We start from the raw sequence: 19,322 nt of genomic DNA, 5'->3' as shown, positions 1-19,322 counted from the left end.
ACTTGCGCTGCTTGCTTACCGGAAAGGGATTAGATTCAGAGTAAAAAAAAAAAATCTATCGAGTTCATTAATTTCCAAGAAATTCTTAATCTAAGAATATACAGAATGAAGACCATACCCCTCACGTTATTTTGGTTGACACGTCCTATCGATCTTCTTCCAAGACTTGAGTGTGACCTCATTCCTGCCAAGGCCTCTCTCTCCTCTAGCCGCCTCATCCCTGTCCCCTCCCTCCCTAGGCAGACCTTTCCCCTAACGCCCCTCTCCACCCATCCCCTGGAGGACCCCTTCATTCTGGTGATAGAGATCACCAGAATGGCACCAAGTCATTGATGCCCAAGGCTTTCTACTTTACTATCCGGCCTCTACTCTTATTGAAACTAAAAAGAACATCTCGTCAGAGACCTGATCAGGTCTTCACAGTTATCTGGATTTCTGACGCACTGTACTCCTGCAGATAACCTCGTCATTGAGCACCAGGTCTTCTATTATCTGGGTTTCCTGTGTACTGTCCTCCACCAGTGCTCCTACGCCGCTCCGACCTCTCTAGAACAATACAGTACATTATCCACCCCGTACCACCTCCTCACCAGTGCCCGTTTAGCCCTAACTCTCCGCCACCACCATCCTCAGCCACCCACCAACATCCCCCACCAACCGCCGGGGGAACGAGCGACCTTGATCCATTTCCTGGGCCGCTACAATCGTTACTCCACCGCCCTTCCTCTCTCCAACCTTTCGCTACCGGTTTACCCATATATTCCAGGGCAAACAGACGATGTTGCGCGTAGCCAAGAGGCATGATCCTTCAAGCACATGTCTAAGGCTTTAGTGAATCAAGGTAGACTGATCTTAAACATCCCGGAAGGTTCCTCTTAGAAGGAAGTCTCGAGTCAAAACAGAGAGTCAGGTGCGAACATTCACACTCAACTCATCCCCGTTCCTCGGCGGTAACCCCTGCAGCAGATGATATTACTGAGGCTGATCTCACCTCCTCGGACAAGGTCATCACCTTCCTTGTCTGTTTATAAACGTCAGTGAGATGAAGGACATACAAGGCCAGTATTGTATATATTGGGAGGCGGCGGGGGGGACTGCTCTGCAACGAAGAAATGTCTGGTGAACGTACCGGCTCGCGGGCGAAGAAAAACAAAATATGCCATCAGGTTGACGTCAGCTGTTCTACAGGACCTGTCGTGTGGCGAGGAACGAGCCAGGGGTCTCGAGCGAGGATTCCCAAGGTGAAGCAGGAACCACAACGGCCATCCACAACGCGACGGCCATGCCTCACATCCCACCACCACCGCTTCACCGGTCACGTCGTCCCCAGCGGTGTCAGCTGCAACACCAGCTGGAGCGCAACCTTTTATTCCTCTCCTCATCCACGGCCGTCTGTCTGACCCGATGTGCCAGAGTGCAATCCATTCTTCAGGTGAGCAGGAGGCTCCCAAACACACACGTCCCTACCCTCCCCATTGCCTCAAACACAACAAGAAGCAGGTGTCCTGATTCTCGCCCTACCATCACCCCACTTTCATCCCGATAAGAGTACGAGTGTCCTGGCCCAGCCCCTTTACCACAGCATGAACCCTACCGCTCCCTCCACCATAATTACCCCATCCCCGTCATCCCAAACACCGACAATCCTACAAATACGAGGATGCATCACGACTCAATTATTCCAAAGTCACCTCACCTGCCACCAGCCTATACGGGACTACAGGTCTACTTCATCAAGCTGTGTCCACTCGGCACGCCTCTGTAGTTATGTACTTTTACAAGTATATTACAATGCGATTTATTACGACAGACCGTTCTCGTCTGTGAAGAAATCACACACCACAGTCTAATCTCTTATATCAGAGCTTAGGAGAGGGGAAAAAAAAATATGTACCTTGAAGTTCGATCAAGCTGCCCCTCTCCCTCTTCGCTTCTACGAAACTGAAGGTGAACAAGATCTTGGTGGGAAGGAGAGGTTAGCAAGACACACCACCGAGTCACCAGAAGTGACATGATCAGTTGGACGTCTGAGGGTGTTCCATGTCGACTGGTGCTTCGAAAATGGCGTTCTCGAATATAACAACGACCCCTGACACTCGACAGGTCTAATAAACCCAAAAGGACTAGGTAGCCGGAGGCGCCATTCAGCTTCAAACCCCGAGATGAAAAATCTTCCTTGCCGATTTCTTGTTCTCCTACCACTTCACCACGATGATATGACGACCCTTAAGGAGCTACCTTTGAGCCCACCACCGTAACGTCGAATTAAATAAAGCTGAAAAAAAAGGTACCGTCACTCTATATGACCCTAACGTCTAACATAAATGACTACGTTGCTGACATCCTTCAGCAAACTTCAAGGACCATTTACAGTCCTCCACAGCTCGTGTGCGAGTCCACCAGACGAGCCAGCCAGTGCCTTGAGCGTCAGAATATGAGGAAATTCCCCCCCAAGGCGTAAAACATCAGCCCTGCCTGTGTGACTACAACCTCCTCACAGTGTTTGGACACCGGCTCTGCCCAAGGCCGACACAAGGTCTGGCCGAGGGCAGCCAACAACCCCAACCACCACACCTCCTCCTCTGTGTCCTCCTCCTCCTCCTCCTCTGTGTCCTCCCCGGCTACACTGGATATTCTTGATCCCAAGGCCTAACCCCGCCTGCGTGCATGCACAATTATCTCACGTCCGAGACAGCAACCTACCCTAAGATGATTCTTAATGCGCAGCCGGCCAAGCAGGCCAAAGCGCGCGTGCAGGCATGCCTGAGGAGCAGCGCTGGGATAAAAGCAAGCACAGGGTCAAGTTTGGGAGGCACGTCCTTAAGAAGTTTTCCACGACAGATTGCGCAGACGACATACTTCAATCCTATCGTCACCTTTGAACGCCACGTGTCGGTTAATTTCTATCACCGAAGAGGTGCGGGAATAGGGGGGGTGGGGGGAGGGTGGAGGGGGTGTGAGGGTTCAGTCGAACTCGGACGGCGCAGGCGCGCTCTCTTCCAGCGGCTAGAACTCGCTGGTCGATGATGTAAACGTGACCGTCAAATAGCCTACAACCCCCACGTGCCGCCACCAGCCAGTCAGGGAGTAAATGCCCGCAGGTCACGTATCCATGACGTCATATGCGCACGGGGAGGAAGGGAGGGGGGAGGGGCAGGCAATCCACGACGAGCGTGTGCTTGCGTCACACTTGCCTCTATGACGTCACACGACGACGACGAGCCACGTGCAACCAAGGACTCGTAACCACGTTATTGTGACGTAACGTGCTGTGTCAGCTGCTCATGAATCACGTTCATGAGCCATCACGTTCCTACTGATTCCAAACGTCACGTGAATTAACCCAAGATCCTGAACAACTACCACACCCCCCCCCCCCCATCACGTTCCATGACGTATCAAGTGAACAGATACCCCATCACGTTCCTATGACGTCCCGTTTACCCGAGTCTCGGAACGTACACCGTTCCTATGGCTTCACGTGAGGTCACCCAGGTCCGGGAACGAATATCTACATCACGTTCCTATGACGTCACTTGAATTCACCCAAGTGCCCGGAACAAATACCCTCCATCACGTTCCTATGACGTCACGCGAGGTCATTCATGCCCCCGGAACAAATGCCCACATCACGTGCGGTCAGCCAAATTCCTAGGTCACGTGTCTATGACGTCACGTGTGGCTAACCACTCTGGAAACAGATGCTCCTGAGTCACGTTCCCATGACGTCACGTGCGGCCGACCAGCCAGTCAATGAACAAATGCTCGTGAGTCACGTGCCTATGACGTTGAATGCAGAAACCAAGCAGGTGCCTGAGTCACGTGCCTATGACGTTGAGTGCAGAAACCAATCAGGAAGCAGGTGCCTGAGTCACGTGCCTATGACGTTGAGTGCAGAAACCAATCAGGAAACAGGTGCCTGAGTCACGTGCCTATGACGTTGATTGCAGAAACCAATCAGGAAACAGGTGCCTGAGTCACGTGCCTCTGACGTTGAGTGCAGAAACCAATCAGGAAGCAGGTGCCTGAGTCACGTGCCTATGACAGTGAGTGCGGTGAGCCAATCAAAGAGCGACACACTTCAACAGGTGACAATCTTAACAAAACTGGGATGCAACAAGCGAGGAAAAAAAATAACAAAACATGGCTTCATCACATTCGATATTAAATGTTACTCAGCAAGAAAACGGCTGAATAATTATGAAATATGAAATACACGAGTAAATCTATATTCACATCATGTGTGTACCTTTAATTTCTTTGCACCTGTAATCTATTGGTACCGTTTCAAGCTAGCAGTGCCACACATGAAAGCTGTACTGTGTGAATAATTATACCAGAATATCAAGGACGACAAAGTACATTTCAAAAAATCCCGAAAAACCAGTTAAACATGTGTACTCTTAATCTGTGGCTTGGCTACGACGCCTTTATATAAATCAATAAGCAAAAAAAAATTAATGCATAGTTATTAGAATTTATATCTTAAAATCTAAAGGAATATAATTTCTCAATTTAACAGAGTGAGGATCAAAGGGAAAGAGGAAAAATTAAATTCTGAATATAAAAAAAACCACCTTTAAGTTTACATGCACATATTTTTCTAAAAAAAATCTTTTGAATTTAATCTAAAAAAAACACTGGTATTCAATTGAAATAACTTCCAAAAGAAAGTGGAGAGAGAGAGAGAGAGAGAGAGAGAGAGAGAGAGAGAGAGAGAGAGAGAGAGAGAGAGAGAGAGAGAGAGAGAGAGAGACGAGGGTGGGGGGGGGTGTTACTGAAAGAGCTTACTTAAGCTGTGGGATCAGTACTAAACCCACATGAATCCAATTAAGAAGCTCCTCTCTCTCTCATTTTCAGCAGCACCACCAAACCAGCCTCTTGTCATTCCCGTTCACCACCAGCTCTTGCGGCCGGACTCTCACACGTTCTTAATAATCACTACATGCCCTCGAAGATTCCCCCCAAAGTCTGCGTGCTACTCTTACATAAACATCGGCTCTTTACGGCGCCTTGTATTCAAGGAATTAACAGAAAAACCGTTGCCAAGTTCGCTTGGCGGCGCAGCCGCTGAACTCTCCCCACGTGTCGCCGCTCGTGAAATGCTTCCCCACCACTATTGAGAGTCTTTCCAATTTCGTTAGTCTGATTCCAATTCAACTCGTCACAGTAATCTTCTATATATTTGCATAACTGCATCTGATATATCAAAGACTAATTTAACTGCAAACTTATTCACTCAGTACAGTTGCATTTCCAGGGATATATATATATATATATATATATATATATATATATATATATATATATATTACAGTAGCAGCTGCAGGAAGTATAACGAGTGAACACCTGCTGCGGTGGGAGGCACCATCGTGCTTCATCGGGTGATCGATGAGGAGTGGAAACTTGCCACCCCGTGTTCCCTCCCCCCTCCAAACACACACACACACACACACACACACACACACACACACACACACACCGAGTCACGTGACAGTTGACGTCACACCCCCACGTTCATGTGAAGAGCAGCAGCCTGATAAGGCGTACTCCAGCGCCGTGAGTCTATCTTAGCAACACACTCGTCTCCGATGGTCACATTCAGGGAATCAACAGTGAATAATTAGTCTTTAAGGAGATATGAAACAAAACGAAACAAAATCCAGCATGTGTTTCACAAGGAATTCACGTAAACTTAAACTGAAGATCTGATATATTGTGACTATAAAGACAATGCGCAAATGGACGAGACTGAGCGAGTGGACATCCTGTTTTTTTTTCATACTCACTTCCATCTCCCGTGCTCACGCTACGGACTTTTCTAGACATTTTTAATTTGCTGTGGAGTTCAACAGACCACTTCGTACCCTCTGCCAAATCCCGTGCATACGTAATCTTATCAGAACTACTACGAACTGGTTTTGCCTCTATCAGTAGTTATGTACTTGCGAGGGATAAAAAAAAAAAAGGAAATCTAAAAAACTTCACGCGTCCATAAGGTTCATAAGATAGTCTAGCTTGCCAGGGTGTGTGTGTGTGTGTGTGTGTGTGTGTGTGTGTGTGTGTGTGTTTACACTTGTCGCCATAGGGATCAGTATGTCAAAAAAAAAAAAGCCTTACATGTAAATGAGACCTCTAACCATTCCTTTCTCCTAAGACCTTTGAGGGCTTCTAGCATTTAGTCTAACGTCTCATTTTCAACAATTTCTAGTACAAAATAGGTACATGATCTTACACCACCAATACATAAAAACGAAAGGCGACGCAACCATTACCTGATCCTTCCTTCTCAATTTTCAGATCAAAATTGTGATGCACAATTGTTTAAAAGTACTGAAATTCCCCTCTTTACTCTGAGAAATCCTTTGGACCCAACTGAAACGCACACCCACCTTCGCCTTCTCATTTGTACTGTCAGATGCCTCCGTCCCTTACGATATCTAACCTTGTGGTTTGGGTTCCACACTCATTTTTTTTTTCACGTATCACAAAATTCAGCAAAAACAAATATCTAATTCACTAATCTCATGATAATCAAGAGAAGAGAAGGGTTAATATCAAAGGATGAACTACTTTATCAGACAGGTATCAAGACTACAATAGCTGCGCAGCCACTTATTCCGATGGCTTTCAAGATCAGAAAAAAGTGGTAAATGCGTAGTAACAAAAGCCTTATGAAAAAATTACCTTACTTTAAAAAAGGAATAAAGAAAAGAGCATCAACACACACACACACATATATATATATATATGCGCATATTTCTGTTTCACCATTTTAGCTATATACATAAATATGTCATCAAACTGTACACGAATTTTCGGATAAACTTCTTGGTGGAAAGGTTTATAATGGTTAGGCGAAGGGGATGCGCGGGGAGGCTTGGCAAATGACGGCAACTGGCCTCTAGTTCCTGGCGTACGTGCCTCACTCCACACCACACACGTACACCATGCTCAATACCCTCGCCTCACTCCACACCACACACGTACACCATACTCAATACCCTCGTCACGATCGGCACATTCCTGAACGTCACCTTCCATAAACCCTAAATCACATCAAGCCAAGCCACTCTGACCGTCTCTACTGTCACACGAAAACGGCAATGCTTTATAGACAGATGATGGCGCTAAAGACACTGTATTAGTGTGCTGTTCTCAATGCACACATAAATACAATACCTATATAAGAGGACCAGAGCAGAAACTCGTCTCACAAAAACTTAATGATCCTTCGTAACTAATTTATTCATTAAAACATAATTTATAGCTGATCCACTCTCATGAAAAACGGACAATCTTAGTGGACAGACGAAGGCGCTAATGGCACACTTTCAACAAACACGCCCTTTAACATTATATAAATTAATATACATTTACTGCTCCCGCCATTCAGTTTCATGCAAGCACTTGAACTGAACAGGCATGTATATAAATAGGACATCTGTGTTAGCAGCACCTGAGTTGACATTCATATCACAAAACTGTATACATCGAGTTGGTTGTCAATTTCTTAGCTTACTAAATGATTTTTTTCCTACATTTCATTTCTTTCTTTCAAAGCAACCAATGGCCTCAAAAGTGCATGGTTGAAAAGAAACAGCATTCGTAAGATCAAAACGTGTTACACTTAACTAAAAGGACTAGACTAGTTACGCCTAGCGTCGCGGGGTACTGGTGCGTCGCACTATCTATCCCCGAGTGTTACACTACATGTACATGCGAGTGTCACTGTCAGTAACAACACTGGTATACAGGTCAGGCTGGGGCTTGCGTGTCACATTCTACTCAGTACTAGCGCAGATGCGTGTCACATTCATCTTACTACTAGCGCAGATGCGTGTCACATTCATCTTAATACTTGTGCAGATGCGTGTCACATAAAGCTCTATTGTGGCGCAACACCTCAACGCCAGCGCAAAACGTGTCAAATACTTAAGAAATCGCGTACATGCGTGACACATAAAACTCAATGTTTGAGGCAGTCTGTTACTCACGCATAACTTGGAATAGGCTAGAGGGTGTGTGAGCATAAATACATAAATTAAAGACATGGTACAAATTACTGTAGGTCACAGCGATGCGTGTAATCTAGAATTTGCTGAGAACCACGTCTTTCATGTTTTTCTCATGGTTATCAGCAAGCAACGTACATATATAAAAGGTTTACGCAGATGGGGCAGCGCGAGTGTAAAACTCTCTCTCTCTCTCTCTCTCTCTCTCTCTCTCTCTCTCTCTCTCTCTCTCTCTCTCTCTCTCTCTCTCTCTGTAAAGCACAAATAGTTAGTAACGCAACACTAAACGCTACACTAGGTATAGACTTGCCTCCCTGTGTGCCTCACAAATATTTAAAACCAGTACACAGTTCAGGTCGCCAGCGTCTAACAATACGTGCCTTGGTCGGCCAAGCCGTCTGGGCCAGAAGGTAAGACAAACAACAGCTTAACTTGTCTTCATCGAACCCTAGTAACTGGGAATATCCTAGTATCAAAAATAATGCCATGAATTAAGACAGACCCCCTTAAGCCATCAGTCAAAAAAAAAAACTGCTACGACATAAGGTCTATAAAAATCATTATTATACCTCTCGGTGTCCGCCAGGTATAAAACAATCAAAAGTCTTGTGGCAGGTATTTACGGTGCAGCAAGCCAGATGACCTTGGCAGGATCTGTGTTTATCACGTGCTTGCTTGGCTGCTCTGGTGAGGCCCCTGGTGACTCATGCATCACCATCGCTTGGACCAATATTACATCCCTAGAGTGACTGCGCAACCTGATCATTCTCTCTAATCGGGAGATCATTCTCGTTAATCAACATAGAATGCCTGCCTGTTGCTGAAGAGGTTACAGAAGTAGGTAATGTTGTCAGCCTACCTCTGCCTCATCATGAACAAAAATGTGATCACTAAAATCTGTTAACTATGCATATGTAATACTACCGAATTACAGAAAGAGTATATACAGAGAAAAACCCATCAGTACGATTAATATCAGTTAAAACAAACAATTTAAGCTATGGGTACTTGTATGACTACCAGGGTCGAATCATACTATCAACAAGTCCAATTTTCAATAAAGTTTTCATGAGAGATGATGCATTGCGAAAGATATCGTACATTTAAGCATGGCAACTAGTATGAAAGCTCAACTCTTCCGATGGGGGTACTGTGGGGAGGAGCGAGGGTACGGGAGGAGCGAGGGTAGGGGGGGAAGAGGTAAGCCGAACTCGGTGACCCTTCTGCCGACGAGATGTCTCTCGTTGTGAAAGGTTGCGCATTTACAATTACAAAGTATAAGAAACGCCTCTACCATGGATGCACTTCACCTTGACAGTCAAAGATATCGTTATTCATCTACGATGGATGCACTTCACCTTAGCAGTCAAAGATATCGTTATTCATGATCATCCTCCTTTTAGTCTTAAAAAAAAATGTTTCTGTCAGGGATAGTATGTTGTCCGTTTGACGAAAAGGATATAACTGCATGCCGTTTAAAAATCAGATGGTACAAGAGCAGCTCATATCAAAAACAACGCATCATTGATCACATTAATACGAAGCTATCTATTCTTTCACATAAAAAAGTAAACAACGGTCATATTCATTCCCCAAAGTGTGCGGCCCTTTTCAATAGACCACTAAGAATCCATAAATATTACTTACATTTGCTGGTGGCTTGTTGGGGGAGGGGTGTCTCTTGGTTCCTTCTGCCGGAGGCATGTTCGATGGAGAGTGTGCAGGTACCCTATCGAAGGGACCCACACCGTTCATGAGCGGTTGATGTGTCTGTGGCAAGTGCTGATTATTGTGCTGCGGCAGCGGTTGTTGATTATTACAATTCTGCTGCGGCTGATGGTTAACCTGTTGCTGGAGGGCGGTGTGTGCCTGAGGGTGAAGGTTCTGCTGATGTTGTGCGGGCGGAGGCGCTCCGCCGAGGGCTGAGGCAGTCATAGCTCTACACCGGGGATTACGGTCACCTAACAGGAGTGAAAGGCTGTATGGGGCCTCTGGTTCCTCCTTAATCACTGCTGCCATCACCAGGGTGCGCGCTGGAGAGGCTGATGTTCTCAGCCTGGGATTTTATCCTTGATCCCACAAAGGTCCAGGGTGTTGAGGAGCGAGGTGAAGAAGAATTAGGTGCTGTTGAAGGACGTGGACACGTACTAACCGCTGTCCGCCAAGGGGGACACGCGGACCAAGTTCACACGCAATCATTCACGTCCACTAAAATGGCCTCTGTACCATAACTCTCGCCTACTTGTATGAGTAAACTAACAAGGAAAAAATAATCCTTTCTTCGAGTTCAAGGATAACCAGCTGACTTCAAATGTGATGTCTCACGCAAACTTCGTCTTGAAGTTCTTAGACGCTTTACAGTCTTATGTTTACAGATGTTTGCAGCCGGAGTAGATGCCAAAATGAGGCATAGGCTGGACCTCCAAGACTACGTGCGATGCTACATGTATGGCTTCGTGTGTAATGCCAATGGCACGCGTTTTAAATGAGGACCTAAAAATTCTTTACCATCCTTCTGATAATACCAGACTGCGTTCTTGTAAGACTGTGTATATCACGTCCTGAGTTAAAGAATGTACTACAAATGTAAATTCAAGTGTCTTAAACAGAGCACTGGTGGCATGTCATGATAATATTTGTGAGCACAGGTGACACACTAAAAAAATTCAGCTTGTCTGGATATTTCAATCACTTAAGTCAGTTTTTAAAGCACTAAGTTAGCAAACTGTACGTATGGTTTCTGCTGCTGGCTAATACATTTCCAACATTCATTTATCAAACTTCCGTTGGTCTCATTCAGAATCTTATTCATAATGATTTTAACATGAATATCACCACTAAAACTTATGAACTAATGCTTTTAAACTTGAACATAGTTTACTTCACACAATCTCATAGATATAGTGCTAGGTAAAGGGCGTTCACAGTTCAAATCACTTTGTTATTCCTGCTATATGCTGCTTAAACACTATTCTCGCCTTAGGCAGACATCTTGAGAGGCGAAGTACGCGCTGTCAACACAAGCAAGGGTTGAGGGCGACTGAGGTGGGTCAGCCCGAGCCTCTGGGTCTGTGTGCGCGCCGCCCGTGTGCGTCCCGTGTGTGCGTGTGTCTGTGTGTATATACTGGTCACGTGCAGCTCCACACTTTCTGAACATCACCCAAATGCTCACTTTAAGATCGGTATTACATCATTTCCGCGTTCGCTGAAAACCCGTAACTTTGTTGAAGAAGTCGATACATCCGGTCTGTTTATTTATTAATTATTCTAATTGATTGAAATTACAGTGGAAAGTCAGTATTTAGTATGAGAATGAGATGGATCGAGCGGACCACCAGCCCAGCCAAATCACCTGGCACCTCAAACCTCACGCAGTTGCCAAAGGTCGTGTGATGCACCATAGCAAGGAAATGGCGGTATTATGAAGGCAAACCGGTCTCGCCACTCCGTCTCAGCCACACACCACATGGTATAGTAATAACACCACACTTCTACCATATCAAAATCTCACTAATATAGCGCTTTAGTGCATTTTCTTACGTATAAGTGACACTTGGCAAAGGCGGGGGAGATGCGGCAACGGTGCGGGAGGTTGGGCGCGGCACACGTGACCGCCGGGGTGCACGTGGGTAGCCATGCACATGATGCTATTAACGGGTAACCTTCCCCGCACTTGTCCTTACCTGTTACCCTCTGGCACTACCCTGTGATCTAAGCACGGAGACACACCGGCGCCGCCACAGGGGGATGATACCACGTAAGGCAGCCGAGAAGTGTTTCTCTTCTCACGTGAGAGGTCACGTGGCAGACTGGCGGGCTCCTCTACCCTATCGCCACGAGCCGCCACCCATACAAGGTTTACAGGACTCACTGCTTGTCCTTAAAACGGCCTTGGGGGGGAGGGGATGGGTGCCGTATCGGGGAAGACATGACTTAGCCCGCTATGTATTACCCAACACTTAGGGGAAGGGCTAAACTGCGTCGCAGGAGAAAATTGTCCCTTACCAATACGGAAATAAGGGTATGGCAATCCCTTACCGATACGGAAATAAGGGCATGGCAATCCATTACCAATACGGAAATAAGGGTATGGCAATCCCTTACCAATACGGAAATAAGGGCATGGCAATCCTGTCTTATCATTCACTGAAATCGGTCGATTTCGTACAATCATGCTCATCCTAGGCATTAGTATACTCCTGCTCTGTGCAGTCAGTGCAATCGTCGACCACACATACGGTAGACCATCTCGAGGATGCAGCTCATATTTCATGAATCGCAGATGTAGTACACCGTCGCTTTACTAGGCAACAGTCCTCCACCCTCACAATTCTGTTACCCACTCCGGTCATGCGTGGTCTTAGCCCTTCTGACCCTTAAAACGCATCCCCCATCCTTGCCCCGCCCCCCTACCTAAAACCCCCATCTCCTAGCCCCCTCCTGACACCAACAAGCATCCCCCACCCCACTGAGGTTCCTGGCCATGGCTTTCACCTCGCCCGCCTGGACCTTGGCCTCCGGTAGCTTCGTTCACACCATCAACCACACAAAACACACACCTCACGCAGAAGCACTGACATTACTCTCCCTTACAGTAAGAATTAGGGTTCTCACAAATCTACAGGCGCTCGGTGTAGCTTAAGAGCCTAGATCTGTGGACTACAAAGAATTTCATTTAAAAAGTATGTAAGGCAGTTAGGAGAACGTAGTCAACGAGCCTGTTGTTCAGTTGGGAGATTCTAATTAACGTGTCTCTAACAGAGATAAGAGGTCCTATTCAAAGAGTCTTTACCAATACAGTTGTGATACCATTTAACGAGTCTTTTAATACAGTTTGATCCTACTTAACGAGTCTGTAACACGGTGGGATCCCACAGCCTAGTTGTGTACTTAAGGGAGAATTAATCGTGATGTAGGCGATCAAAACCACCGGCATCCATCAAGGTTACTAATGACTCCTTCAAGTCTTGTTACACCACCTGACAACAATGCTCAGTGCTCAACTATACATGGTGTTAGATTTACAAAAATCCACAAAAGTCCTCAGTAGCCATCACTTACAGCAAAACCTCTCTATAATACTGTAATTTCCTTGTACGCACGCTCCGCTCCACCGGTGTTCCCGAGTTTGTGCTGGCAGCATTCCCAAGGGGGGGAGGCAATCCCTAGCTGATGCTTAATCCCCTGACAACCAAGGTGCGATCCTTGAGCACGACGGTATGATCCTTGAGCGCGATGGCACGATCCATGAGTACAAAGGTGCAATCCTTGAGCCCGGCAGTACGATCTTAGAACACGATGGCACGATCTTAGAACGGGATGGTACGATCCTAGAACGCGATGGTACGATCCTTGAGCACGACGGTATGATCTCAGAAAACGATGGTGCGATCAGCGGGTATACTGGCCCAGCCTTTAAGGATGGTCAAGAGGTCATAAGTTTACAGATTCGGTTATAAGTTTACAGAGTCGAGCTTTGAGGGTTGAATCTATTTATGCGCGAGATCATCTGTATCATAAAATTTGCGTGCGCAGCAGAACAGATACGATCAATCGTATACATAATTCATTCCCCCTGTGCTTTGAAAAGTCTGTGAATGCTAAAGAGACCTGAAATACTTGTCTGCTCAGTTGTATTCGTATATGACTCGTACAGCACAATTTGCAGGTGCATACCAGCATATCAGTGGTAAATAATGATTATTCATTTCATTGCCTGATTACTCCATTTAAGAATAACCTATGAATTCAAAAATAACAAATCAAAACTGCAAAATGTATGAAGGGTTGGTTTCCTCTATTCGCTGTGATCGCCCATTAGAAGAATTTATCATGAGATTGAGAAATTTCAAACCAAGGCGCTGTGGTGTCTGCTAACAATCCCTACATCTTTATGCTCGGGAACTCCTCACCTTCTCAAAGGCCCAGTCCTTTGTTCTTAACGCTACCTCGCTAACGCGGGAAACGGCGAAGAAAAAAAAAAAAAAAAAAAAAAAATATATATATATATATATATATATATATATATATATATATATATATATATGCAACCGGCCCTTGTTTTGCCAATTCAAAAGTAACGACTTTTAATACATGCGTAATTCTTGACTTACATTTAAGTTCTTTTCCATATATCTATACTGGGGAATCACGTTGTGATATACCAGCTGGGGTTTATGTTACCTTCCATCTATAAATTTCTGATGTGAAAATCAAAAATCTCAACTCCTCTCAAGGCAACACCGATGCCTACCCTAATTTTTTTTTCTCACAATTCACTTCATTTGTTAAACGCGTATGATCACAATTAAAGCGTCATTCCACATTTCCCTTCATTTGTTAAGCGTGTATGGTTGCACTTAATGCGCTATTCCACATGTAATTAGAATTCTATTCATTATCCATCGCCTTCTACACACGCGACAAAGCTTTTTCCTTTGAAACAAAAGCAGAACTTGTAATTAAAAGAAAAAAATCCTAGAAAACAAAGACATGGTGTCTCTTTTCTTAAGACTTTTTACCAACTAAGTAAGATCACTTTGGAGTAAGATAATCTTATGCTGGATGAAAAACGAGACAGACGGCACACGTCGGTTTCCCCACCCCGAGAGTGTGGACTACCCCCTTTATGACCCAGATGTGGTGGAGCCGTGTTCTGCTGCACCCGGTCGGTGAGGCTCCTCCTTAGCAAGAGGCTCGCGTTCCGCCTTCAATACAAAACCCTCCCCTTCAACACCAGCCCCAGAAATCGAACTAGTCTACACATCTACGGTATTCACCACCCCCTGGAAATACCACAGATAGGAGTAAATATGCAAAAAGTATTCATTAATTTCTTTTCGGTGTGGATAACATATGGTACCTTTATAATAAAAGTATCATGAAAAACACAGGATTAAGCTTTGCGTTCTGGCAGCTTCGAGTCTTTGTGAGCCAAAACCTATGGAGATATATATTCAAACGCCTAATCTCCTCCTCCTCAGCTTCATGAACGTGTCTGTCAGCAGCGCGAGGTGACGTGGTTTGATCGCGTGGCTATGGTCGGTTGGACCAGGTGACCGCTGCAACGAATTCCTGACTTTCTTTACGCGTCTTATGAATAATATGCATCATGAGCACGACACTCGTATGAGGAGCATAGGTACTAAGCCAAAGGGATGGCAGACAAGCACGAGCGCGCGCGCGACATTCCCGACAAATAAGGAAGCGCTCCGACACGTGACCCCGCTAGACCCAATGACGTCACCCGGCTAGCCGACACTCGCCCGAGGGATCATGCGCGCCCCACAGACTCCTGCCGCAGCCGCCGCTCTGTTCCTGCTTGTCCCACTCTTATTTTCCCTCCCACGGCTGGGATCATCCCCTGTGGTAGAGTGTAAGGTTATGGACACCTCTCCAACGCGTCTTGGCCCAAGACGTGGACGAGGAAGCATCCGCAGATGAGAAACGCGAGGTCACACACCGAAAAAACACGGTTTATTTTAACAACTCCAGGCCGACGATGCTGGGGTCTGTTGGATGGTTGACGTCAACTGGTCACATTAACATACACGCTACGGGAGGAAACCGTGGGGCATGTTTATTACCATACACTCCCCTCCGGCCACGACAGGTGAGAGAAATGGCAGCGCATAAATAAGAAGCTGTCAGCAGCTGATGCTTCCCTAACCCACTCACGGATATAGACGCACACAAACACACACTATGGTGTGTGTTTGTGTACACACACAAATAAGTAAAGACATGGCAAATACATATAAGGTTAAGAGACGGGGCAACACGAGTGTAACACTCTCCCTGCAACACAGCAGTAGTAGTCACACACACACACACACACACACACACACACGCTCTGGTCCTCAGACTTCATAAATAAAGTGTGAGTACAAGACATAACGGTAAATTAGACAAGCTGAATGTTAGGGACCAGGAGTTCCTTTATTGACACTTGTGGACCCGTGAAACGAGTTAGAACAGCTTCACGTCATATGTGAGTCCCTTAAGTGTAAACAATTGTTTATTTACACGTAATCATTTACATATGACAAAAAAAAATACGGCAGACTCAAGCATTCAAGTCGATCATGAAAATTCTAAGTCAAATAACAATAATAATAATAATAATAATAATAATAATAATAATAATAATAATAATAATAATAATAATTTTGGACGAATATAAAAGGGCTGTTCTAAACGCAGGGAGATCGGAGATTTATATAACATAAGGCTTCTGTCAGAACTCTACCAACCATCCACAATATTAAGAACGAATGCGTCGTGTCGGTGGTACTGCTGACTACAGCAGGCAAGCACGTACACCTTAACACAGCACCTGTTTATGAAGTATGTACTTAAAAGCACTCAGAAGCACTGCCGGTCATAGTAAAATGCTAGCCTTGAAAACAGGTGAAGCTACAAGAAAGAATTGTTTATTATATCAAAAATAAACTATTTACGTTAGGCGCCAACAACAGATGTGACATTACCTCAAGAGCATAATTACCTAAGGAGCATAATTAGATGTGAGAATAGAAAATATAACAACAGCAATATTGTAGCAAGCAGAGCTTGCACAAAAGCACCAATTGTAAGAAAAATATGCAAGCAAGCAGTTTCTGCTCAAGTTTAAATCTGCTGTTGCAGCAGGACGCACAAGCAGTGCACGATGCAACAAGTGCTTAAAAAAAAAAAAAAAGCAGGAGGAAAAGCCGTGCATCTAAGGCAGTCAGCCAGAAAGCACAGGCAGAGGTTGTATAATCAACAGCACCGGTTGGCCAAGGCTGTGTTGCCAGACTCCTCCACAATATTTACACTAAAAGCAAACGCAAGTTGCAGCACCGTCTTGCCGGCAGACGCGACGCAATGAGGCGTGAAGTACGTGCATGTGTGAGTATATTTATACATACACACGTACACGCGGGGTGACCGAGTACGAGAAGCGGGTGGAGGTGGCCAAGCGGGGGTGGGGATGGGGGAAAGGGGGGAATGACTGGGGGCCGAGGGAGGAGGAGGAGATGATGAAGGGTAGCCCCGCCCGGGGAGTGAGGAGGAGTGGGGGAGGGTGGATGGCTCTTCCAGCTTCCAACCGCTGACACGTGTTCCCAGCGCCATGGTCGAACCTAGCCCCCGTCTCTCCGTCGACCAACCTCCCTTTAATACGTTGGGGTGACCGTTGCTGATAACCGGGCGGGCTACCTGGTGGCGAAGGAAATGACACCAGAGCGAAGTAACGTGTCATGTCGCAAACGCAGTTCTGGGCTAGTAACGCTCATTTCTAGGTCTCGCGTTAAACTGCTACGTTAGCTGGGTCATGCAGCAACTGCTCTCCGGGGACACTGCGCCAGACCGTTGGCTCTCTCTCTCTCTCTCTCTCTCTCTCTCTCTCTCTCTCTCTCTCTCTCTCTCTCTCTCTCTCTCTCTCTCTCCTGAGCGGTGGGTGGAAGGGGTAGAGACAAGCATGGGGGAGGTCATTCCCCGAGCTGCCAACACTCCCGGGCAGAATTTAAGGAGCGCAGTCGCTTCTCCGGGCCCTGTGATACTGACTATTGGCTGATCCGTATTGTCACAATCGCCTATACCGCGTTTGCAGGGTAGCGTCAAGAACAGAGGACTGAGTCTTAGAAAAAAAAAAATCTCCCTTGGCCACCTTCTCTGCTCCTTCATTTGCAAAAATAATAACTGGAAGGGAGGATTCCAACCCCTTTCGGTCGCTTTGTACGACACGAAGGGAATACGTGGGCAATATTCCTTCTCCTTATCCAGGGATAATATATATATATATATATATATATATATATATATATATATATATATATATATATATATATATATATAGCATATTTGTTCGCCGTTTCCCCTATTTGCTAAGTATAAATATCGTGCATCTTGATACATATATCCATTTTCATTTTTCTCTTGAGCTTTCATTCGTATGTCCACTCTCAACATGACAAAGCACCAGCTTTTTTATATTCTATACGATACAACATGTGATACAACATTCAATATAACCTTCTTATACTTTAAATACGTATCTTTCTACATACAAATGGCACAGTCCTCCACACTTATAATTCGTACCGTCCTCTATATATCGTCTTATACAAGATACATACAAAGTCGCACTAAACATTCCTCAAACCCTCGTATCGTGACTGGAATTCGTCCAAATGTCGGGTTTCGTCTAATCTCACGGCCGTTCTTCACAAACGGACCCATGAAAGGATCTTGTTCCAAATTTCTTCTCCCGACAGTCCAAGAGAGAGCTGATGGTTATTCCCATCATGCATCGAATCAATTCTGAAAACGGCCACATCGGCCCTGGAGCTCGTAATCTAGTAATCTGGCTTCGAGATCTTCGGTTCAGAATTCATTTCGTTGAGAAACTCAACGATAGCTTTGACTACCATCATCAAATCCAAGTCGAACGCCACCGCGTTCAGTATTCAGAAGGCAGCGTTCGCCTTCACCACTGTCAAAATAATAATAGATCTACCGCCACTTTGAGATGAACTCTTAACTGAAAAATCGCCAACAAAAACAACTAAACACACACGCATGCATATATATATATATATATATATATATATATATATATATATATATATATATATATATATATATATATAACCTATGGATCTACGCAGGAACAGGGAAATGATAGCCTCCTTTCCGTTCAGAGACGACCACGCAGCCTAGCCGCACATGACTTTTCGCCCACTATTTAAATATCGTCGTCAGTTGACGGTGATTCCGTACTGTCCCATCGAAGACCTTTTGCTAATGTCCCTACACATGGAATTAGGGCAGCCTAATGGTCTGTAGGAGCTCTAGTAAAAGGGATCCTGGAATAGCACCAAGACTTTAAAAAGTAAATAAAGAAAAAAAATCAGGGGTCTTGGGTCAATTTTGCATAATACATATTATTGTAAAAAATAACATATAGGAGTACAAATACGAACACAAATCTTCAACACTCTCTAAACACATGTATACAAGATCATCTATTCATTTGCTTGTACGACATCGTCATGGTGTGTGATATACTTTTCTATTTTGTGTGTGAAGCAGTTTCGAAGGCCCTCGCTATACTTTTTTTTCTATATAGTGACCGATCTGGCACGGGAGAAACATGTCCCAATAAGAGGCCATCTCGGGTGAAAGGAAAAAAAAAAGTGAGAGAAAAAATGTAGATATTAATCTGGGCTCTGCAGGCGATTGTAAAACCTGCTTCTTGAAGGTACAAAAAATTCGTGAATTTATATATTCACCTCCCTTACATAAATCAATATATTATTAACTTGC

The 19,322-nt window shown here is 45.1% G+C and overlaps 1 protein-coding gene across 5 annotated transcripts in view; it reads right to left on the bottom strand.

Moving 5' to 3' along the window:
• LOC139747565 (uncharacterized) overlaps window positions 1–19,322 on the bottom strand; it is a 122,430-nt gene that overhangs the window by 36,290 nt on the left and 66,818 nt on the right. For 2 of the 5 annotated variants that reach the window (XM_071659992.1, XM_071659993.1), the window contains exon 1: window positions 9,663–11,081. The exons of 2 other annotated variants lie outside the window; for them this stretch is intronic. In XM_071659992.1, the coding sequence (XP_071516093.1) occupies window positions 9,663–10,034 (372 nt within the window). In that variant the 5' untranslated portion in view covers window positions 10,035–11,081. Of the gene's footprint in view, window positions 1–9,662; window positions 11,082–19,322 lie in introns of those variants that run through there. One more of the 5 variants, XM_071659991.1, reaches the window with a different exon arrangement.

Source organism: Panulirus ornatus, chromosome 69, assembly GCF_036320965.1.
Source record: "Panulirus ornatus isolate Po-2019 chromosome 69, ASM3632096v1, whole genome shotgun sequence".
NCBI lineage: Eukaryota > Metazoa > Arthropoda > Malacostraca > Decapoda > Palinuridae > Panulirus > Panulirus ornatus.
This window is presented reverse-complemented; position numbering and strand designations above follow the sequence as displayed.